Source organism: Anolis carolinensis, chromosome 4 (genome assembly GCF_035594765.1).
Source record: "Anolis carolinensis isolate JA03-04 chromosome 4, rAnoCar3.1.pri, whole genome shotgun sequence".
In the NCBI taxonomy this organism is placed as follows: domain Eukaryota; kingdom Metazoa; phylum Chordata; class Lepidosauria; order Squamata; family Dactyloidae; genus Anolis; species Anolis carolinensis.
The window spans coordinates 192,284,374-192,308,822 of record NC_085844.1 but is presented as its reverse complement, the minus strand read 5'-3'; the positions used below and the strand labels follow the sequence as shown (position 1 = coordinate 192,308,822).

The 24,449-nt window shown below is 39.7% G+C and overlaps 1 protein-coding gene across 2 annotated transcripts in view; it reads left to right on the top strand.

Moving 5' to 3' along the window:
- ip6k3 (inositol hexakisphosphate kinase 3) overlaps positions 1-24,449 on the top strand; it is a 29,758-nt gene that overhangs the window by 1,269 nt on the left and 4,040 nt on the right. Inside the window, exons 2-5 of one of the 2 annotated variants that reach the window (XM_008109734.3) lie at positions 6,950-7,339; positions 21,015-21,225; positions 21,874-22,052; positions 23,025-23,200. In XM_008109734.3, coding sequence (XP_008107941.1) covers positions 7,141-7,339; positions 21,015-21,225; positions 21,874-22,052; positions 23,025-23,200 — 765 coding nt within the window. In that variant the 5' untranslated portion in view covers positions 6,950-7,140. The remainder of the gene's footprint in view (positions 1-6,949; positions 7,340-21,014; positions 21,226-21,873; positions 22,053-23,024; positions 23,201-24,449) is intronic. The other variant, XM_008109735.3, reaches the window with a different exon arrangement.

Sequence of the window (24,449 nt, the reverse complement as noted above, 5' to 3'; positions counted from 1 at the left end):
TGAAGTAACTGCCAAGAAGCCGATGTTCATACCAGAATATTTCAAACAAGGACTTTGACTGAGCTGGAATGAGCAAAGAAAGTACCTTTCTACTTTTTGCCTACACAACGTCCACTGGACCCCTATGTTTTCTTGGTAGAATGGCATTTTTCATACTCAGAGTGTAACTAAATTATAAAAACAAGGTTGCAATTGTTAGCATACTTTCTTGAAGTTTACTTTTGTCAAAATCATTAGAACCTGCTTAAAGGGGAAACATGCTCAGGACAGACAGGAATGCAATGTGTAACGGAATATATCTTGGATTACTCTTTCAGGATTCTAATATGTGGTACAACGTTCCCAGAATGTCATTTCTGTCTCATGTGTCATCTTGGTCATTATGCAAACTGGTTACCAGTGGGAGAGGGGAAAGGCTTCTAACTGAAAGACAGCCTCCAGAATATGTGACACCTTTCAGTTCATTCTATCCCATGTGTTCACTCTTTAAGGCTATGACAAGGAGAATTAGCGTTTTCATATTCAAGAATAGATGCATCATTGCAAAATCTTCTTTCTTTCTCCAAATTAGCCAATGGGAAGCAGAGACTTTACTTAGATTAGAAAACAGTGAGTACAGAATTGGCCCAATTGCACATTAAAATGAGAAAAATGAAAGCCAGAGGCTTTCTTAATTTGTATGAAGTTAGTTAGAAGGACAAATCTGCCAAGTACCAAATGTGATGCAGAAAAGGTTTATAGCTACATCCTCAAAATATGGCCACTTAGACAAATATATCTTAGGACAAAAGTTTTATGCTATTTTATTATTGTATTGAATATTTAAATTTGATATATATACTGCCCAGGAATCCAGTTTTGGATGAAGGTATGCTTTATCCTTAAAAAAAAATGGCAGTAGGACAGTAACAGAATATTAACTCAACGTACACAAACACACCCACCAGTGCAATACCAGCAGTCCCATTATCCCAAATGCGCAAGCAATCACAGGCAAGAGATACAGCATTTTAGCAGCCTATCAATCCTGGCTAACGCAGCTCCCCTCCTTCATGTCTGCAATCCTCCAGCTTTGCAAAGCAACTATATAAATCCTTCAGCAAAACAAATGGTATCTTTGCCTCTTGTACATGAGGGATGCTGGGACCAGCCATAAACTTTATGAACATCATATTCTTTCAGGAAAGGAAATACAAGATTAAAAGGGCTCAGGGTTTGTGCACACAAGGATTTATGGCATCGGTGTTGGAGCTTGGCTCTTCGCAGAGAATGAAGCTTTTCATTTGCAGCTCTCTGTCACCCAGGACAGTTATTCTTTCAGATGAGAAAAAAGGAGGAAAGGCTGGCTTAGAAATACACAGAGGACAAATGCAACCGCCAAACCATTGCACACATAATGTCCATATGGAAATATCTAAAGAAATGAATAGAGTCAAGCAAATCTTCCCCAATATCTGCTAAGTAGTTTTTGATCAGGCCAAAAAGCAATGTTGTATATAACCTCACTGGGAAAATTGTGTTTTTGTATAACTCTGCAGCTGTATTGGGGAACCAAATTGCACAAAGAGAAAAGCAGAGTTCAACCAGTTAACTATTCAAGGATTTGAAGGCCTAGATTATGAGAGAATTTGCCTCCGACCTCTGAGTATTTCTTAGAAATCTGACCTTTGGGGATTTGGGTGTATGTATAGTTTCCTTGGAAGTTTCCATTAGAAGAAACTTTTCGCTAAATATTTGAGTTGGGTCAGTTTTTTAAAAAGGCTTTATCCATACTGCAGAAGCATAGCAGTTTGACTCACCTTAACTGCCATAGCCCAATACTTCGGAATTCTGGGATTTGTAGTTTTGTAAGATATTCACCCTTCTCAATCAGAGAGCTCCAGTGCCACAACAAACAATACATTCCAAGATTCCATAGAACTGAAGCTATGGCATTTGAGGTGGTGTCAAACTACTCCGCTTTTGCAGTGTGGATGGGGGTGGGGAGAATTGTCACCTAAAGTAATGAAAATTGTTGCATTAAAAAGCCTTGCAGTTAGCAGGAAAATAATCAGACCTTTGCCCCCAGGTTTGATTATCAGTGGCAAGCTATTTGGATAGATATTACGATCTTCTTGCCTGAGCTGTTCTCAAATATCTCCCTTTGTTTCCAATTGTTCTGATTAGACTCTCATTGCCATACATGCCAGTATCACATTTAGTGCATTGTCTAAGGGTGTTACTACACTACAGGATTATAACAGTTCATGACCTCTTTAATTCCCATAGACCCTTCCAACATAATGAGTTTTGTAGTTTTGAGGAGGTATTCTTTACTCTCCAGAACTAGCATTACAGCCCTCTTGAAGGGAATTTCAAGTCCCTCTGAAACTATAGATCATATGATTCTGTAGTAGAGATTTGTAGCATTTAAGGAGGTATCAAAGTGCTATAACTATGCAATGTAGACTCACTCAAAGATTAAAATATCAAATGGGCTGTAATATTGTAGGAGAGAAGAGAGCCATCATCAATTCATTCATGCTGACTCAAGGTAAAGGGAATTGCTTAGCAGAAACTGTGCATTTTCTGCTGAGTGACACAAATGACTATGTAACTCACAAAGTAGCCCTGTTTGCTCTATCTGCAAAAAAGATCAGAAAGATAGAATTAGATAAAATTGCCATCAACTGCCGAGGAGACTCAAAGGATTAAGTGGACTCACAATATGCATTTGTATGTGAACTCTTTTGCAATATGTTTTTTTTTAATTACTGTTAACTGGCATTGTTTTAGCTCCTTGCGGGAGCATGATTATGGCTTCTGCTCAGTATCTCTGGAGTCTATTGCTCTGACGGTACTATTGTGTGCATGCATTGCTTTTTGTCATGGCATTGGGCCCGTACAATAAACTATTTTGATTGATTGATATATACATTTAACTCACTAAAGCAGGTCTCAAAAGGAAGTAGTGATAAAGCACGAGAAGGGGAGAAGAAGAAAAGAGGGGAGGGGGGAAGAATATCCCCAAACTGGGTTTCCAATCACTGCTGACATTAACTTGTAATATGTACACAGTAGTACATATTAGTAGTGATGGTTTTTTTTATCAGTGGGATGATAAATCCATGCCAAGATTTAGTAGAGATCTGAAAAAGTAGCTATCCAAGGCACTGAACCCTGATTCCTGCAATAGGACACCTTCTTTAAAGTTTACAATAAAAATCTGCAATGAATTCACCATTGCACTAATATACCCATCACACTGCGTTAGAGAGAAGGTAAAATCAAACCCAAAGTTGTCTACCCCTAATATGGACCCTTTGACATCCACAGGGGCTGTGTGTGAATTAGAAGGACAAATATTTAAGCCATGTCATTTCAACCACTGGTTGTTTAATATGAAGGGAAATATTAAAGGAACGGGTCATTTAATATTGAGAAAATATTGACATATTCAATTATATATAGCAAGGTCTGTCTCTATGTTTGTAATACATGACAGTAAACAACAGCAAGAACTTTGTCAAATTCAGGACTGGGAGCAAATGAGGACAGAGTTTCAACACCTTTTCTATCTGGAAGCCAAAAAAAAAAGAAAAAGAAAAAGGAAGGCTTCCCTTATCAAAGATCCCTCTTCTACCCCATTAGGAGGAGAAGCCCCATCTTAGTTTGCATCTTGTGTGGGAACCCAAATCTAAAAGGTTCCTTTTTTGAAATGACATCTTTATTTCACCTTCTGGTCCCAATTCAAGGTTCAGGTCATTACCCTGAATGGTTCGGGACCCTCCTACCTTTGTGACCACATTTCCCCCTATGAACCTGCATGATCTCTTCGTTCATCGGGGGAGGCCCTCCTCTCACTTCCGCCTCCGTCACAAGCGCGATTGGCGGGGACGAGAGAGAGGGCCTTCTCCATGGTGGCCCCCCTGCCTCTGGAACTCGCTCCCCAGGGAGATTAGGCAAGCCCCCACCCTGGTAGCATTTAGGAAAAGCTAGAAGGGCTCTTCACACAGGCCTTTGGATAAGGATTGCCCATCTCCATGATAAATCTTGTATCTGTGACCATTTCCTCACCGGTTGCACTTTTCTTGCCTTGTTAGTTTAATATAGCCACAGGGTCCATTCCCATCCCAAGTTGCTCTCTCACAAATTTGCAGCACTTTATCAATTACCTCATGTTTACAAAATTCACATGGCGCACTTTACCCAGTATGTTTTTATAACTTTTCTGTGTTTAAATCATGTTTTATTAAGTTTGCTATTTTATTTTTATATGTTAATGTTTAAATTTTATAATTGCGCATGTCTTTTCTTCATTTGATGTGTTTTATATTGTTATTGTTTTTATCTGGGCTTGACCCCACGTAAGCTGCCCCAAGATCCTTTGGGGAGATGGAGGCAGGGTAGAAAAATAGTTATTTATTTATTTATTTATTTGGAAATAGCCTATCTGGATTTCAGCAAGAGCTTTCTTGCAGTCTGTGTGCTAGAAATGGCAGCATTAAGCACATTTTCATAATGTAGTCAGTGGGACATATTCCCACGTTAGTGTGCAAACAATTGCATTCAGATATACCCTGTTTCCCTGAAAATAAGACATCCCCGAAAAATAAGACCTAGTAGAAGTTGTGCTGAATTGCTAAATATAAGGCCTCCCTTGAAAGTAAGACCTAGCAAAGTTTTTGTTTGGAAGCATGCCTGCTGAACAGAACACCAGAACATGCAGGATTGGTAAAAGTACATACCAGCTGTACATGGAAATAATGGTAGTAACAAGAAATTCTTGACAGGATTCAGAGTTTGTCTGGTTATATTGGTTTGTGATGACCACTACTGTACAGTATACATTTTTTTGTTCAACAATAAATGTGAATTCTTCTTCATGGAAAAATAAGACAGCCCCTGAAAATAAGACCTAGCACATCTTTGGGAGCAAAAATTAATATAAGACACTGTCTTATTTTCGGGGAAACACGGTATATACACGGTATATGCTTTTTAAGCATTGTCTCCATCAAGATTTGCAGCAAAAAAAATGATAGTTGTGCCACAGAATCTGTTGCATACATTCTTGCCCTCTACTGGCTAAAGTGAGCATCTTTTCTACTTTTTAGGGGAAGGTTATCCTCAAATTCAGAAATAAGCATTTCATATAATCTGATGAATCTGAACTAGAGTTTAGAAAGGTTTTTCTCGGGGTGGTTATTCTTTCAATCCTTATGGCTCAGGGGATACTGGGAGATGTATTCCAAACAGTAATCTTCTCAAGCTCTGATTTGAACATATCTATTCACTTTTATGGGAAAATATGTCTGAGGTTGTAAAAAGGAAGCAAGTTAAGTATTAAATTGATATTTTATCAGTTTCTATGGTGAAAGAATGCTTTATGAACTGGTCAGGGCAACCCTGTTTTATCAGAAATTGAGGCCTTTGGCTTGCCAGACCAATTCCCAGCATGGCCATTGCTAAAAGCTTATGGGACTGCAGTTCAAAGGTCACCTCTTAGACATTACATATGTTTGAGAGTAGAGGAAATAGATAGAGCATGGCAACATTAGAAGAATGATGTCCAGGGAATCTGAGTGAACAGACAGTAGAGTAAGCACTAGATCCGCCTGCTCAACATTCAGTCCAGAGGTCAATAGAAGCTAGATCATTTTAGATGTGAATAAGGGATCCCTATCATCCACTTTCCACCAACACTACATCATGAACAAAGTTAAATCCCATTCTGTCATGGCTCTGTCTTTTGAAATTCTTGTAGTTTATAGTTTGGTGAAGTTTTGAGAATACTTTGTGACATATGTCTCATAGTGAGGTTCAAGAGAATAGAACTACAATTCCAAGGACTGAACCAAGATGATCTGGAGTGTAAATATACTCAATAGCAGCTGTGATAAAACTATAGCTTCTATTGTACAGCACTTGTAATGGAACCCATCTTTGAAGGCATGGACTCATGTGGGATTGCCAGTCAGTCACCTGTGCCCTTGACAGAGGCTTATGGTTCTTGCTCCATGTTAGGAACACATTTGCAAATTACTTGTGTGTCATAGAGCTTGCAGGGGTGCAAACACCACTGCTGCTAATCATACAGTGTGCCTATGTAAACTCTGCTTTCCTGGGAAACCTTTGATTGGGACATTCCACATCCATCAACACTAGGACGCAGGTAGGATTTTCCCCTTTCCAATGCACTTATAAGTCAAGCCAGGTTTTATAACTTGCAGAAGGTCACAAAAAACATTTTGATTTGTGATATCATGAAAAGTGTGTTGTTGCCTGACCTGGAATGTCCTGAAGTGAGGTTTCTTCCAAAAAGATGTGTAGTGGGGAAAGGGAGGGGTTTCATGAGGGGAGAGTGGATAATATTGCTTTTTCTAACACCACGGTGTTAAAAGCTGAGGAATGTGCCATGCAGGGTTTCCTAAGAGCATTATTAATAACCTAGTTGGTAGGGAACGTTCTGGTCTGGGGCTCCCTGAGGAAAAGTTTAAAAGCTTGTTGGCATCAACAGCAGCTCTCTATTAAGCAAACTGGGGTTCTTCTCCAAATTGGGGTTCTTCTCCTAAGAATAGAATGTAGAATCATCTCATTAATAACTTAGGGTTAGCAGAGGTAGAAGGAACACCTGATCTAGCTGCTCTTAACCCAATAGCATTTCTACTTAATGGTCTTCCCTTGTTTTTTGTACACCCACCGTGACGTTTGCAAATTGAATTGGTTCTCATTGCAGCCAGTACGTATGCTCCCCCAAAATATGTGTCCTTAAATGCCCATTTTTATCTGGCTAATATGTAGATTGTCTTGGCTGCCATGACACAATTTTCAACATTTAGGACATCTGGGGTCTCGGCAGGACATTGTATGTCCACTCTGACTTTTCTAAGAATTGCAGTTGACTGTTCAGAAATGTGAGAGGAGAAATGATGTGCTCCTTTTTTTGACCTGCTCAATCTATCCTCAGATTGCAGAAAAGTTCTCAAGGGATTACTGAGCAGCCAGAAGGCCCATGTACTTTCGATTTGAGCTCATTTACTGGCATGAAAACCTTCAGCCCATCTTCGGATCTCAGCTAGAGAGACTTAAAAGGGTTGTTTCATCTGTTGGAGCTCAGCATACTACAGAGACAAACATCAGTCCCATACGCACAGCACCATGGTGGTGCAGAATAATTTGGATCTTGGGGATCCTAGGAAAGGGATCCTGCTGGAGCCTTTCATCCACCAAGTTGGAGGCCATATGAGCATGATGAAGTATGATGACTCCACCGTTTGCAAGCCCCTTGTTTCCCAGGAGCAATGGTTCTATGAATCTCTCCCCTCAGCAATGAAACGATTCACACCACAGTACAAAGGTAGGCTCAAGAATCTTCTATTATATGTAATTACATGTACTTATTAAGAAGTAGATCCCATTGGATTCTGTGTGAAGATAATGAGGCTAAAAGGATTTGCACTTAGTGTTTGGTGCTTAAAACAAATATAAGTGCCAGAGGAGTGCCATCTGTCCTCTTCCAGTTGCCAAGTCAACAGCAACAGGCATGCAATGGAGTGAAGAGCAGCTGTGGCAATGGGCTTTGTCAAAAATGTGTTCTGGGTATGGGAAGGCCACCATTCTATGCTCCTTATGCAGGGAAATCCACCAGAGAAGCATGTTTAAACAGCCAGTCCACTGTGGAGTCTAATACTGTGCTATTGTGAAAGGCCTAGCAATAATAATAATAATAATAATAATAATAATAATAATAATAATAATAATAATAATAATTTTATTCTTGTATCCTGCCCCATCTCCCCGTAGGGACTCGGGGCGGCTCACATGGGGCCTTGCCCAACATCACAATATAAAAACAAATCAAAACATATAAATTTACAACAATAAATCAACAATATCAGTAAAACCATCATAAAAACAATCTTGCAAGAAAAAGCGTTAAAAACAGATATAAAACACAAATCTAGGCCAAAGGGCGAATGTGTCAAATCGGGGGGAGGTAGTTACGTAATTGACATAGTCATTAAAGTACTAGAAATGACAATAATGACAATAAGAAGGCGAATCAGTGGGTCTATTATTACGTAGGCAGACAACTTGAACCAAGAAAAATCACTCATCAAAGGCTTTCCGGAAAAGCCAGGTTTTCAGGTTCTTCCGGAAGGAGAGGAGGGTGGGGACCAGCCTAATCTCCCTAGGGAGCAAGTTCCAAAGCTGGGGGGCCACGACAGAGAAGGCCCTCTCTCTCGTCCCCACCAAACGCGCCTGCGAGGGTGGTGGAAGCAAGAGAAGGGCCTCCCCCGATGAGCGAAGAGATTGTGCGGGTTCGTAGGTGGAAATGCGGTCTCTAATTACTTTGTTTATAGCACTGCTTCTTAAACTGTGGGTCCTAACTTCAAATGGGCTCCCCTTAGCTCAATGTTGGGGTCACAAAAATTTGGCAACAGTAAAAGGTTTCTGAACACCATTCTTTACACAAATCTGTTAGCAGCAGCATGCAGGGTTTGCAATGGATGCTGCAGAAAATGCTTCAGTTGTATTTCCACAAAAAAGGAAAATCATCCTGTCTAAGAGTGTCCTAAATTCTGATTCATTATCAGGAAACGTTTTGATTTTTATACCTATTTTATATCCCTATATATCTAGAGTCATGTAAAGATTTCTCGGGCAGAAAAGAGTTATGAGTGGAAAAATTTTAAGAACCCCAGCTCTATAATTTCATTATTAATTGTGGAACCAAACCCTTATAAAATGTTCAGATGATATCTGGCATATCTTGAATGTTTTTTTAAGATATGTTAGCCAGTATGTTTTAGATGCACATGAAGGGAAAGCTTGAAACTGAAAAAAACAATGAGAAGAGAGTTGCAGCATTTTTTAGTGTATATGAGTCACAAAGGGTCGAGTAGTAATCTTGAAAATGCAAAATAGAGATCACAGCAATGGAAACGAGACACATAATCTGTGCAAATGCAAGCCTACTTGTAATTCTGTATCTACATAAAGTCAAAATAGTAAGAAATCATTAACAGATTCCACCTGGCAGTTTTTCAAAATAATCCTTGCAGTGATTAGTTTCTTAGAAAAGGGATCCTCTTTGGAATTGTTAGAAACAAGCGCTGAAGAGACTAAAAGGAAAGATAAAATGTACCAATTAAAAATGCTGCTCATTATAAATATTAGGAGTTTTAAAGGCTTTGGGAGAGAAGGTTTTTGAAATGTGCCACACCATAAAGAGCAACATCTTAAGAACAAATATTTTCTTTTGTTTTTTTGCTATTGGAAGGGCATTTTCTCAATAGAGAAGATTCAGCTGGAGGCCTATTTTACTCAGTTTTGGAAGCAGCATATTGTTATGTGTGCTATAATGTGCATATATGGTCTCTAATGGAAATAAAATGATATGTGAACAGAAAATGGATTGAGATGCAGCCATATATCACAGACATGAAGGTATTTGTAACGTCAGTGAGGAAAAACTTTAGATGGAATGGACTTTGGTAGCCTCACCAATTGATAGTAAATAGACTTCTGCTTCCTCATGCAGTATCTCTAAAAGAAAACTATATGACCATAATGGATTTGTGCTGAAATATTGTTTGGGCAAAAGGAAAAAAGAGCATACTCGAAGATAAAGTTAGAGTTTCTCTTTAACAGGACAAATGTTATGATGTTTTTGTAAGAAAAACATCTATCTTACAACAAATGAGACATTTGATCCATACAGACTAGTTCTGTCAACTTAGACGAGTGGCTTCCTAGGGTTACTTACAGGCAGAATTTCTGCAGATCCCTGGTATTTTTTTGGATATTTCTTATCCAAGAAATAAACAGGCTTTTACATACTCATACCCTCCAGCTGCCCCGATTTGACAGGGATAATCACAATTAATCCTCTAGGGTCCCATTTTCTCAGTTGCTTTTAAAATGGCGCATTTTCCACATCCTCCTTCCACTTTCCAGCCTTTGTCATCAGGTTACTTATATTGCTGAAAACTGAATTGGGACCTTTAAAGTGCTTCACAGCTTGGTATCAAGGTACCATAAGGATTGCCTTAAGACTGCGCCAATGTGGTTACTTTTTTTTTTCTTTAAAGGTCCTACTCTGTAGACTCCTCTTTGGAGAAATATAATGGATGGCATTGCCAGGAAAGTTATTTTTTGAATGAACATTCCCAGAATTCCTAGCCTAAACATCATGGGAGATATAGTGGAAAAAGTAACTTTTCTAAAGTCTGGTGTGTGACTATTGAGCAAACGTCTACTCTATGCTGGCATTCTGAGAAATGCCCTACCTAGAGAGGCTGACTAGTGTCCCACCCTGATAGCCTTTCAGTCCCAGACAAAGACCTTTTAATTTTCCCAAGCCTTTGATCTGTTGCTTTTTAAAAAGTCTATTTTATCATGTATTGTTATGATGGGTTGTTTAGCTTTATTGTATGTATACAAAGTAGAAAAGAAAACCAGCAACTAATAAATGTACAAACTGTACAGGTTTGTGAATCTAGTCCAAACAAGACCTTTAAAAACCTTTTTTAGGTCCTTGGGATATACATCACTGAAAAAAGAGAGTGAAGATATATAAAAAGGAAGGGAAATATAAATATGTATAAATAATAAAAAGTCCTTAAAATGAATTTCTTCTTGTGACTACTCTGCTGCCTCAGCCACAGAGTCATTCTTCCACACACTCTTCATCTTATTTTTTTCATAATATTGCTTTATAACAGTTCAGCTCCCGCACTTCCTTGGCTGTTGCTAATTAATTTCCCCCCAGAGACCATTGAGCGAGCAACGGCTCTGACTAAAACCACTTCTCCCTCCATCTCTCTCTGAGAAGCAAGATAAAAACATTTCATCTCCCTAGTCTGGCCAAATTCCATGGTAATATGACACATGGGTGGTTGAGAGACAGAGCAAGAACACCTGCATTTTAAATGTTTTTTTTTTTTAACTTCCCTAAAAGAAAACTCTTGTTCTTTCAATATTTTTTGTGTGTGTTGGGATGCACAGCATTCCCTGATCACAATCCTGTTGAACACTTTACTGTTACTTTGGGAGCCATTTGGGGGGGAGGGGGGCGAGGGACTCGAGTACGAGGTGCACTCTTTACCTTGCCTTCATGCTACTGCTGACAAACTGGCAAATCTTCCAGATTCTCTTCTGCAACTACTCATGCCCACTAACAAGTTGTTGTCTGAGGCTTTGTGCAAATTAAAATTTGTTGCCTTGCCTCATTTCTATTTAGTTTGTTTCTTAATAGTTCCAGACTACTCATCCTGCTGCTTGTATGTTAATATTGTGCAAGAGCAAAAAATACATAGTACAGGTTTTCTCATAAGGTTGGTGGACATCCCAGTATATTACTTGGAAAAGCAGGCAGAAGTTCTTACTCAGGAGTAAATCTGCTTTTATGGGTATTCCCACCTGCCCCATGAAACAACAGATTAGAGTCGTTTTGTTGACCCCACAGACTGAGGCCCCATATACACTGCCATATAATGCAGTTTCATGATGCAGTTTACAACTGCATTATATGGGTCTACAATGCTATATAATGCAGTTCAACTGTATTATAAAACTACATCATATGGCAGTGTAGATGGCTCCTGAGTAAATTTCCAGATAACCTCAGTAGAGACTTTAAAAACCGCTGGTGATATTTTCCCTGATTGAAAAGCAGTGACAGGACCCAAGAAGTAACCCGATAAACCCGAGGGAGAAATGTGGGTCATCTCCAAGGCATAACCCATGTTTGAGTTACAAAGTGCATCTGACATCTGTTTGCAGTGTCAAGTGTATAGGGTACAATCGTCCTCACAGTTTTGCTGTCAGTACTGCAACATTATTGTTGTTGTGTGTCTTCAAGTCGTTTCCAGTTTATGGTGGTCCTAAAGTGAACCTTCCACAGGGATTTTCCCAGATTTGTCCAGAACTGCCTTTGTTTTTCTCTGAGACTGAGAAAGTATGACTTGCTCAAGGTTTCCCCGTGAGCTGCCATGTCTGTGCAAGAAATACAAACTCCAGAGTCATGACCCAATGCTCAAATCACTGTGTCACACTAGTTCTCATAAGGAACATTGCTTGGAGTTTAAATACCCTTTAAGGGGGTACAGGTTGAGCACACCTTACACAGGATTCCAGAATCCAAAATACTCCAAAATTCAAAATTGTACACATGGGTGGCTGAGATTGTGACATCATCTCTTTCTGATACACAAACCTTTTTTATGAACAAAATTGTGCAGATGTTGCTTATCATGCAACTAGAAAAGAAGCAATACTCTCTTCTATACAAACATTAAAGGTAAAGCCATCCTCTCCAGTTTTCACTCTAGCAAACAAGCACTGCCAACATATCCTTAGAAAGAAGCAAATCACATACTTCTGAAGGAAACAGTAGGTTGGAAGTTCAAAGTAATAACTCTGTGCTCTGTGGTGTATCTGGTCTTTGGCCTCACTTTAACATATCCTGAGGCTTTGCCATGGCTTAAGGACCATTAAAAATGATGCCGTTTAAATAATGATGACGCTGTTTTGCAAAACTTTGCCTAACCACCATCATTTAAATTTAATAGCAGTTCATAGCATTTATGGAGTCTGTTTATGGGGCAGACAGCTCTTTTTATGCATTTCCAATGCAGGTTACATGACCTTCAGTCAGACTTCTTTTGCTTTTTCTCCTCTCTTCAGACACCTAGTTGAGTTTTGTGATTACAGAATGCTCTGTGATTACAGACTTATTTTCAGGTCAGGTTCTGCTCAAATTCATACTGCATATGGCAGTAAATAATTCTGCTTATTAATATAAAAATACACACAGGATCAGAGCTAAGAGACTACACAACAAAACAGCTTCTTGGAATTGCTGGGATTTACAATTTTCATTTTCAATTGTTCTATAACTGAATTATTGGTAGTCTTTTAGGTTGTAATATATAACTAGTTACACTAAGTATATTGCTCAATTAGCAGCACCTCCGTTCATACATAGGTAACTGTAAGGTAGACAAAACTTCTTTTGTATACCTATGTATGAATAGTTACCAATGTATGAACTGTCAGTTGCCTATGTTATACTGTCAAATGGTTTGGGTCACTGGCTGAAAGGCCAAAATATGGCAAAACCTTTATTAGGTCCACTTCGAATGCCATAGAGACTTGAGCAAGCTTTAAAGTTCTCTGGAACAATGAAGAATTCTGGATAATTCAAATGCTGATCATTACTTTGTGATGTTTTAATATTGTGATTCCACTTAGACTGTCATGACAACATCTTTTGCAATATTTAAGTTTGCACTTTGGTGAAGCATAAGAGCTCCCTGGCTGAAAATTCTAATTATCTAGTTATCTGTCCCTTAACTACAAATACCAGGATTCCACAGAATATTGCCAGGGCAGTTCTTTGTAAAAACAACAACAACAACAACAACAACAACAACAACAACAACAAAAGATAAATAAGTTATTGGTAATGATGGTCCATGGCTAGACACCATTATCTTTCTTCTTTCACATTGTTCTGGTTCACATTGGTCTTCAAATAACAGGAGGCAATCATCTCAGCTTTCTAGGAACACTACAGGACCACGAACTGAATGTTTCCCTCCATGACTCTGCCTCATATTCTAATGAAATAATGAAAAAATAACTATGTTCAAAGAATCAGTCATCATCTATAGGGAGCTGATTTTTTTTGTGTGTGTTCTTTGAAGAGGACACATTGTTTAACGAAAGGATCATATCTCAGCATAGCTCACTTTTCATCAAACTGTGCTCTTTTTATGTTGAAAGCAAAACCTGCTCCTGCTTCACTCAGCATCCTCACAAGAATATACTTGGATTTGGTCCTGGCCAAATTGGCTGCAGTGAAGAACATGTTGCTGCCAACCAACCGCCAAGGGGGCTACGCCAGGGTGGTTAAAGTGGAATCTTAGTGCTATAATGTGAAAGGACCCCTGGTCAGCCAAGATGGTTACTATCTTACATCTTGAAAGAAAGCACAGTTTAATATTCATGCAGGATCCCCATACAACAGCACATGGGAATTGCTTTTCCTTCTCCACATGTTGCTATGGTAAAAAGTCCAAACTACATGCAGGGTCCAGTTACTATTTGTTCCTATCTTCTGGGTTAAGTAGCAATAGTGCTGGATGCAATCATACAATTGTTCCCACGCACATAGTTGTTTGAATGTAACTGCAATAACATGAAAATAATTCACAGGGAGCTGTCTTGCCTTGCAGCTGCTCCAATATACAAAGAAACCATCATTCAGCAGTAATAAGTTATTTCTACACACTATTTCTTTATTACTAGCTCACCAATCATTGGGGAATGAAGCTCATTTAGTAGCTCGCTCAGACAGGATGCAGAACCCTGTTCCTTTGTGTTTTCAAAATGAAGAAAGCAGGTGTCAATTGTGTGGTTGAAATATATGATTCTTTAGATCACTTGCAGTATTTCTGATTCTGTTCCCCCTGTGTTTTTCAGTTGTGTTTAAAACTAATTTGCTTTAGATAAAGTATGTGTTATTCTACCCAGCAGTTCAGTGTTGACTCTCTCCCACATGCTGGGCAAATCACAAAAATAGACTGATTGATTCATGAGCCAAAATTGTATCCATTCCTCTCTTGAGACAGCATGCTGATTCAGTGTGCCTGGCATTCAGAAGCCTATATGTGCACGTCAAGAGGATGCTTATTCCAATTTCAAGTTGTGCAAACAGACTGGCAGGACCAAATCGAATAGTGAAAAGTTTAGATCCTCAAAACAAAACCTTGAAGAACCTCATTTTTTCATTACTTATGATTTAGCACCATGTTGCAAAAGCCACTACTGCACATCTAGACACTACTTTGCACGTGGACCAATCTTAAATTCAGAGCAGCTGTGAAAAGGAACAGAGTCCACATTTTATAGTGCTAATGACTAGGTGACAGGGCTATGACATCTAAGCCAGTCCAGGAAAATGTATCAAATGTGAAACACATACAAATTAGGTTAGTAGAGTAAGAAAATGCTCTCCTTAAAGAGTTAATAAGCACTGGTGTATGAGCTTATTTTTGGAAATTAGCAAAAATCAGAGCCAGCACAATGTAACAGTTCTAGCGCCGGATTACAACTCTGAAGACTTGGGTTCAAATCCCCGCTCAACCATGGAAATTCACTGGGTGACCTTGGGCAAATCACACACTCTCAGCCTTGGAGGATGGCAAGGAGAAATCTGTTCTGAAAATTACTGGAAAGAAAACCCCAGTGACGGGCTTACTTTGGGGCCACCAAAAATTGGAAATGACTTGAAGGATAACCACCACAACTGCAGAAATTAAAGGTTTTTCTAAAATCACTCATCAAACATGAGTATGTTGGTTGCTTCTTGCCATGATTTAAAAATAGAGAATAAAGAAGTCTCATATACTATCAAATATTATGTAGCTGATTGAAAGAGTTAGTGTATCAATCCTGTGGAGGAAACATCTGGTTCTCCTGATGTTTTGAACTTCAACTTCTAGGAGTACCAATCAATATCACTAGGAGTAAGGGCTTATGGGAACTGAAATTCAAAACATCTAGAGAGTCCATGGCTCCTCTTGCTACAGTTTTAAATCCATCTTTTCAATAGCAATTACTTCTAAAGATGATGTTTTTAACTGATTATGGCTGTTCTGTTTTTCTTGCTGGGCAGATCTTTACTGACTTGTTCCATCAACCCCAGTAGGTGATAATGTTATGAAAAGTGTCCGTTTTCTGTTATAGGCACAGCAGCAGTCCTGAACAGTGACAGCTGACAGCCTTACTTTGTCCTGAGTTCCCACCAGAAGTCTTGGAACCATCCCGATACTGCTGAGAGTTTTTCACATGGCTTGGAGGGATCATGACTAATCCTTAAAGGGCAGGGCTATGCAAAAGAGTCTCAAGTGGCCCTGCTGTAAGGCTGTTAAGGCTGGGACTGAAAATGCAACACTCAACAAGCAGAGTGTGTGGGATGTCCTTAGGAAGGGGAGACCACTATGATTAGCCCGTCATCAAAAGGTCAGAGCTTTCTGATTGACAAGTCATGCCCAAAAGTAACCTGTCATCTGAGACTCTCGGGACTGCCACTGTGATCACGGAGGCTTTATTGGGAGTGGCGGTAATCTATAAAAGGTTGTCTAGCACTTCAGCCATGTGAGCCCCATTAACATTACTGGTGCTAGAATTTAGAAGGCTTGGATCTTCTGCCCAGTGGGCTGTGTTCTTTTGGACTGTGCTCTTTTAGACCATGGAATAATAACAACAACAATAAATTATATCATCAGTATTATTAGTACTAGAAATAGATGTTACATGTATATCTAGCTTTTCCTCCTTTGGCTCTTGGCAATGCATATGCTCTCCTCCTGTTGCCTGCTATATTCCCACACGTATAAGAGTGCCCAGTCCAGGATAGTTCATGTCTCAGTGGAGATTGGCATCTGAATCTCAAGTCTCAGTTTAACAGTCTTACTCAGTGGATTTTACTCCTACTTGGATCATGGACCCCCTAAAATGTAATACCTGGGGAGCAGACAGCCTTTGAAGGTTTTTGGACTGTACTTGCTAAGAGCAGTTCCTTTACCCACTCAACCTGTGACACTTTTACAGATGACTGTCTGATAGAGCTTCTAATCCAGTGGTTCTTAACCTGTGAGTGCCCAGGAATTTTGGCCCACAACTCCCAGAAATCCCAGCCAATTTACCAGCTGTTAGGATTTCTGGAAGTTGAAGGCCAAAACATCTGGGGACCCACAGGTTGTGAACCACTTTTAATCTTTTTCTTGTTTTATAATCCTTGTTTTTCCACTGAGGCAAAGACCTGTCACTGTTGTGTTTATGTTTTCGACATAAAATAAACAAAATGTTGATGCTGTTTTTTAAAGGGCAAAAACTATACAATACTTTAGGTTGATGAATATAACACACTGTTAATATGCAGCCTGAACTGGTGAATCTCTAAATATGCAGGCTCTAATTTCAAAAAGTAGCTCTACAGTTTTCCTTCATTTGTGCATGCAGTGACAACTACAACAGAGACTCACTTATCCAACATTCTCTTACCCAACGTTCTGGATTATCCAATGCAATTTGCCTCCCACCCCAATCCACAGCTGTTTCTCTAGGCAGCAAGGACTGAACTTTTTATGGATTTAATTTCCGACAATGTTGCTACTGTAAGTTCATTTTATGCAATTCCGTCTTTATTTGTAGTCAATTTGTTAGTAGCCAGTTTTTTTTTTAGTCTAAGTTTTCAATACATTGTGATGTTTTGGTAATAAATTCGTAAATTCAGTAATTATTATATTAACGTTACCGTGTATTGAACTGCTTTTTCTGTCGATTTATTGTAAAACATGATGTTTTGGTGCTTAATTTGTAAAATCATAACATAATTTGACATTTAATAGGCTTTTCCTTAATCCCTCCTTATTATCAAACAGTTTCACTTATCCAACATTCTGCCGGCCCGTTTATGTTGGATAAGGGAGACTCTACTGTATTGTCTGTCCTGAACCACAGACCCAAAAAATTTAGTTTGGCCCTTCTGCACTGAGAAATAGTACAGTTGCCCTAGTCAGTCTACCAATGAATTATTCTGCACCTTTAGGCATTAGAAAATGGGAAGGGTAAATTCCAGATAAACAGAGGAACAACACCTGTGTGTTATTCTGACATAATATTGTCACACTTGTTCTTGTTTTTGGAAGATCCTCTTCTAAAATATTCCAACAACAAGATCTATTTTCTGAGCAAGCACCCTCCCCTCCCCAATTATGTTTTCCATCGTGGTTTATTTTAGAGCAATACATGTTGCCTCATATGTGATATCTGAGCAATGTGGGAAAGAGCTTGTTCTATTTTAGAACAAGCAAAGCCACAGATCTAATACGTAAATGAAAGGTTAAAGGACAGAAAATAAGGCCACTTATCATGTCTTCAACCCCACTTAAAGATAAGAAAAATTAAACACCAAGAATTTTTCCCAGGTGACTGCTATTTTACTTAATTGCCTCTGTGTATTCTTAATTTTCAGTCAAAAGCATTACAATACAGAGGAAAATTATAGCAGCTGCAAGCTTTTCATTGATTGAGCAGTGAAGCAGAGTTCAGAAAAGTTACTTTTTGTCTATGTATCCAAAATCCTGCTGCCAGCATGGGCAGTGGGATGTGTTCTGCTTTGCAGAGAACTTGCCTTTATCTAAAGGGCTGCTCAGTCCAAGTTTGGTTGAAATATTTTTTAGAAAATAGAATAAGAAAGGAGAAGCAAGGATATTGAAATCATCTAGTCTAGTAAGAGCAATTACTTGGTAATAGTCTTTTCCACTAAGGAAAAATATAGTACATTTATATTTTCATAATATTTTTTTTTGTATTTCCATCTGTGTGTGTGTGTATACAGTGTTCTCTCGCTACTTCACAGTTCACTTTTTGCAGATTCGCTGTTTTGCAGTTTTTTAATAAATACTAAAATAATAGTATAAATCATAAAATAATATTATAAATCCCTCCTTCTACTTCCTTCCTAAGGAGAAGCCAATGGAAGGAAGGAAGGAAGGAAGGAAAAGCCGAAGGGAGAGAAAAGGAGGCTGAAGCAGCTTTGTTTTTGCCTCACAAGGCATGTGAGTGCTTGACAGGCGAGGAGAGGACTTGCCAGTGAGATTGTAAACAACACAAATATAGTGCCCCTGCTTCGCAGAGTTTCACTTTCTGCGGATGGTCCTGGAACGTAACCCCCACGATAAGTGAGGGAACACTGTCTGGGAACATTATGCAGATATCATTCATCTTTTTGGCAGCATGTAAGTGGCTACCAAAAACTAAATCTACAACACTTTCTCACCAGCTACTATTTTCCCTAGTGAAGACCATACACTTAACTCCTACCAGAAGAAAAGTAATTAAGGAAAGAAAGGGAAATAATTAGTGGAAGATGTTGTACTTTCAATCACCCTCCTCCCTGCTTGTTGCCTATTTTATGAAAAATTGGCACACTCGGCATTTGGACTATGTCAGAGACCCTGCATGCTGGAATCCAACCTTAGGCTCCAACGGGTTTAACTATGGCATAACCTGGACAGAATTAAAGTGCAAGGACATTGAATATGGAACAGATCACATGTGAAAGTCAAAGGTAGTGAGTGAAGATGTACGAAAAAGGCATTTCAGAAAGGCCAACAGCTGTTTTCCAAAGAATGAGAGGGCACAAATCCAGATCTTCAAAGGCAAAGATCTAAGCACAACTAGGTTTGCATTGTTCCCTGTCTGGCTATAAATGCTTTCATGTACTAACCATATATATCCAGGAATATGAACATATGGACAGTATGAAGCATAGGCTCAATATGTGAATAAAGGAGGAGGGCAGATCCACAACACCGTTCCATTTCTCCTTCTTATGTGTTCCTTATCTCTAGGTATGTTAGCCTATGATCACTCCATATAATATGCAACCTGCAAATCTCCACCCTGAAATGTTTGTTGAAACCATGGTTCTAATTCAACACATTCTATCACATTTGGTAATCCTTCATAATCTTTGAGTTCTAAATTGTTGAGCAGGGCCGGCCCCACTATTGAGGCACCTGACGCCGCCGCCTCAGGCACAGGCCCGGGGGGGCGCCGTCAGGCTGGGCGGGAGGCGGGGCACCGCCCTGACGGTGCCCCGCCTCCCGCCCAGTGCGCCCTGGCCCGTCTGGCCTTTTTAGCTGGCCAGACTGCAGCGGAGGTCCCTGCAGGCCGCAATCGCGGCCTGCAGGGACCTCCGCTGCAGTCTGGCCAGCTAGAAAAGGCCAGACGGGCGAGCAGGAGTAGCGTGGGAGGCGGAGCCAGCTCTGACGCCGCCCCCCCCCCCGCCCAGCGTGCCTTGGCCCTGCCTCCCACGCAGCGTGGGAGGCGGGGCCAGGGCACGCTGGGCGGGGGGGCCAGAGCTGGCCCCGCCTCCCACGCTACTCCCGCTTGCCCGTCTGGCCTTTTCTAGCTGGCCAGACTGCAGCGGAGGTCCCTCCAGGCCGCGATTGCGATTGCTGCAGTCTGGCCTGCTAGAAAAGGCCAGACGGGCAAGCGGGAGTAGCGTGGGAGGCGGGGCCAACTCTGGCGCCGCCCCCCCCCGCCCAGCATGCCCTGGCCCCGCCACCCACGCTGCGTGGGAGGCGGGGCCAGGGCACGCTGGGCGGGGGGCGGGGCCAACTCTGGCCCCGCCCCCCTCAGTATTCACCCTGGCCCCGCCTCCCACGCAGCGTGGGAGGCGGGGCCAGGGCACGCTGGGCGGGGCCAGGGCGCGGGAGGCGGGGCCGGTGGCGGGGGCGCTTTTCAGCACCCCCGCTTCACATTAAAAAATATCTCCGGCCGGCCCTGTTGTTGAGGCAGCAATTTATTTGAGAAACATGCTTTAAAACATTTTTCTTAGCACTTCAGCCATATGTTGTATGAGAAAATCCAGAGAAATCAGTCACTTAGGACCTTATCAGTCACAGTCTTCTCCACATTGCCAAAACAGAGTCCCACAGAGTCCATCACATAAACACAGGGCAGCTTCCGGCAGTTCTCCATAGGGCTCCATTTTGGCAACGTAGAGAAACAGAGCCCAGAGGGCTTTTTAACACCCGACTCCTTATTGAAGAACGTGAAGAGGAAGCAGGGAAAGGACAAAAAACCACATGGGATGGGAGGCCATCCCAGAAGATAGGAAAAGATTGTAGGAAATGAAGGAGGGTGGTTCTCTCTGCTTTCCACTTCTTTCCCTCACTTTTCCCCTCCCCATCTGATGAGGTCCCTAATTATATATGGGGAACTAAAGAAATTACTAAAGGGATTATAAACTAAACTAATTATAAACTGAAGTCCATATGAGATATTAAATAGACTGCTGCCTTGCTGGCAAAACAAGAAAATGGAACTGTAAATAACCATGTCCTGTTTTCCTTCCTTCTCCTGTCAGCTTCAATGTATTGTATGCAAATTAACTTCTTTGAGGTCAATTGCTCTTTTGTTTACACAGTTCTTTCTCTCCTTTAAAGGTATTATTTCTGTGCATCTCAAGAAGGACAGCATGGGCAATTTGAGCCTTATAGCCTGCCCACAAACAGACAGGCGCAGTTCCTTAGATCATGCCTCAAAGGAATGTTCGATGACAATATGGCAGAAACTCAACCAAGCAAACAGCAGCAATGGTGACCAGGCATTTGTGAAATGGAATCATGATCAACTCACCAACACAATCAAAGACAGGTAAGCAATATGCACCTCAGTCACATCTGGACTGAATCTAGGTGGCTCTTATTTGCAGTGATGGCTGAAGGAACACAAGTGGAAATTAGAGCCACATATGACAACATTACATCTGAATAGATCCAAAGGGTTTGAATATAATGTTTTCATATTAAATCCTTTCTTGATGATGATGGGCAAAAAGAAATGGAATGTGTCTTTCATTCTATCACCATTATTATTTTAAATTAGTCATACAAATCTTTCTATAAAAGGGACTATGACTCAGAACAAATTACTAGTCTGCTTGACTCTTCACATTTATATTAGTCACTTGGAGCACACTACTGGTCTCAATAAAAGCTATAAGGGAAAAAATAAAGATAAAAACTGGTAATTCATTTCTGGATTCACCTAACAATAATCCCAACTGAATTCAATGGGACTTACATATTTTTGGTTCAGAGGGGACCAAGAATAATGGAATTGCTCTGTTAGGATTGCTGCAGTTCTAAATAGAATGCAGAGGAATTCACTTTTGAATAAATGTATATGCAGGATTGTGCTATAACTTAGACTTGCTTTTGAGTATTCATGCTTAGATTCAGGACAATACCTAATTGTATTGTAAAAAAAAAGCTAAATATGCATTTTCCTTGTTTTGCTTAGCTGTCAAGAGAAGGCAATATTGCAAGCTGATCTTCAGCATCATAGAGATGTATCTTCACTTATGGAGAAAGATAATGGGAACCAGACAGAAAAGAACAGCTATAACCCCTGGGGACTGCACTGCCACAAAGAGCATCTAAACCGCATGTCTTCCAAGTATAATGAGAACAAACCTCATCGTATCTTTTTCTAGGCTGTTCTTGTTACTGTTGACTGATTGTTTACAATCCCAAGGTTGCAATGTAGAACTCCCAGTATCCCATTGACTTTTAATAATTGATGAACATTACAACCTATATATATCATGGATAATTTGCAGTAATGGTCTCTAGTAGCACTGGAGGAAAACATATAGAACACAACCTGCCAAAAGTAGCCATGACTAATGATTTGGGCAGCCATGATTATCCATTAAATCTGTAAAATAAAATACTGGAAAATAAAATAGAAAGTTGCAAGTACAGGTTTAATAGTCTCCAGAAGGACAATCATGTTAGAAACTGACAATAGAGAGATAATAGACAGATATAAACACACACACATAAATGCATACAAATATGTCACCATTCAACAAAGGTTCTCCATTATAAATGTTATTTGCTAAAATCTAAGAACAGCGAAATTTTTATGTCATAGATTTGGAATGTCACTGCTATATTTTACATGTAGAAACCTAGGTTTCAAAATAATTTAAAAAATGGATTTTGCAGCCATCTAATTTAAATGGTACCATATTTGAAAGTCTATGGCTGAATATTTCTACATGTAGCATTAATCAATATAATTTTTGTTGATTTTTCATCTCTATTTTGTTATCAATCAAGAAAAAACCTTCTGAACCAAGAATAGAGTTTTACAGATTCACGACTCTTCTATCTCATGGTGTGTGTCTCAAAGTCATTACCATATGATAAGGCTATTCACCTTTTTGCATTGAATGGTGAACTCTACAGTTGAAAAGCCTCTACTGACCTTTAATGGAAATTCAAAGGGTTGAACAGACAACTCTGAGGGCTTTCTGCAGAAAATTAGATTGCAAACAAAATAAGAAATCAATCTGGAAGCTTGTGAAGGGAATTGCAATGTTCTATTACTGTTAAATCTAGTTTGTTTTTTAAATAAGAAATGCTTTCCTTAACTCATGTGCTCAGAATTTCTACTGCTTGAAAATGTGGTATCAAAGTATAAATGCCCATGCATTTTGGACTTAAAGATGGGAACCAGGCAGCATGGCGATGATGCATCAGAAGAGAAAAAAGCACGGCAAATAAAGAAATGTGAACAGAGTACATCGGCATCCCTAGGTGTCCGTATTTGTGGCATGCAGGTAAGAAGAACTCATTTTGGTGTTCTCTGCTTCCAAAAGAAAGCACGTAATGTTATTATCAGGGCACACATTTTTCAATGGTATAAAGAAATATGGCTTGGAATGAAACTATAATACAGAAAACCTAACGACAGTAAAAGTGAAAAAAGACAACATTATTGATTTTACATCCAAAGAGCTATGCTTTAGGCTGGTTCTGGATTTAAAGGAGAAAGTAAGAGGAGAATGGAGAGGGAGAAAACATGAAATGTTTGTTGATTCATAACAGTTGTTTAATGTAGAAAGGTAAAACCAAGTTCTTTGGTCATAAATATTAAAGGTTTTAAGAATCAAATTCATATTTACTTTATGGAGTACAATCCTCATATTCTTGAAAATCAGAAGCAAAGATTGCCACGGAGCGGCATGCTAGTATGTTGTCGCAAAAAATTAAAAATCCCATGACATCTTAAAGATATTTAAATAAACTTAGCAAAGGCATTAGGGGATGTGAACCCATTTTGCTAAATGAAGAAATACAGAAATGTAAATAGATCTGAATTATTGGTACACCCCCCCCCCAAAAAAAAGGCAGTTGCGAAGGGGGGGGGGGGTAGGATCATGTAAAGAAGTCATGCTTTCGGCTAGAAACCTTCTCTGAAGAAGCAATTAATTGCTTTTATTAACTACTTGAAATGTTGGGGGTATTTTTGCAGGTCTACAAAATTTATGTTTATAAGATTCTTTAACAATATAAAAATATGGCCATATGTTGTTCTGAATCCAAAAGTGATGTTAGATTTGCTCTATCATCTCCAGCTTTTTCACAACTGGCTTTGACATTTTCCTGTTATAATATCTGACGGATTACAATTAGGACTGGAATTTGTGAAATAACTTTGCACCATATGACATTTTAATTGTGTGCTTTTTTTCAAATTCATCCAAAACAATAAGAATAGCTATAATGTTGAAATGGGCGGGGGGGGGGGGGGGTTCCATCATGGGCCTGTGTTATTGTTCTAAAAGCACAATAACTAATAATTACTGAAAAGATTGTTTATAGTACAAAACCAGCAGCTGGGGCCCTTTCAGGCTATGCAAGTATAGCGTTATTTTTAAATCCCACAGTTCCATCATATGACATTCTGGCACTTGCAGTTTAGGAAGGGACATTAAGGATTTTCAACAGAGAGTTGTAACAACTCACCAAAACACAAGCCCCGGGATTCTTTATGATGCAGCCTGACAGCTAAAATGGAATAATACC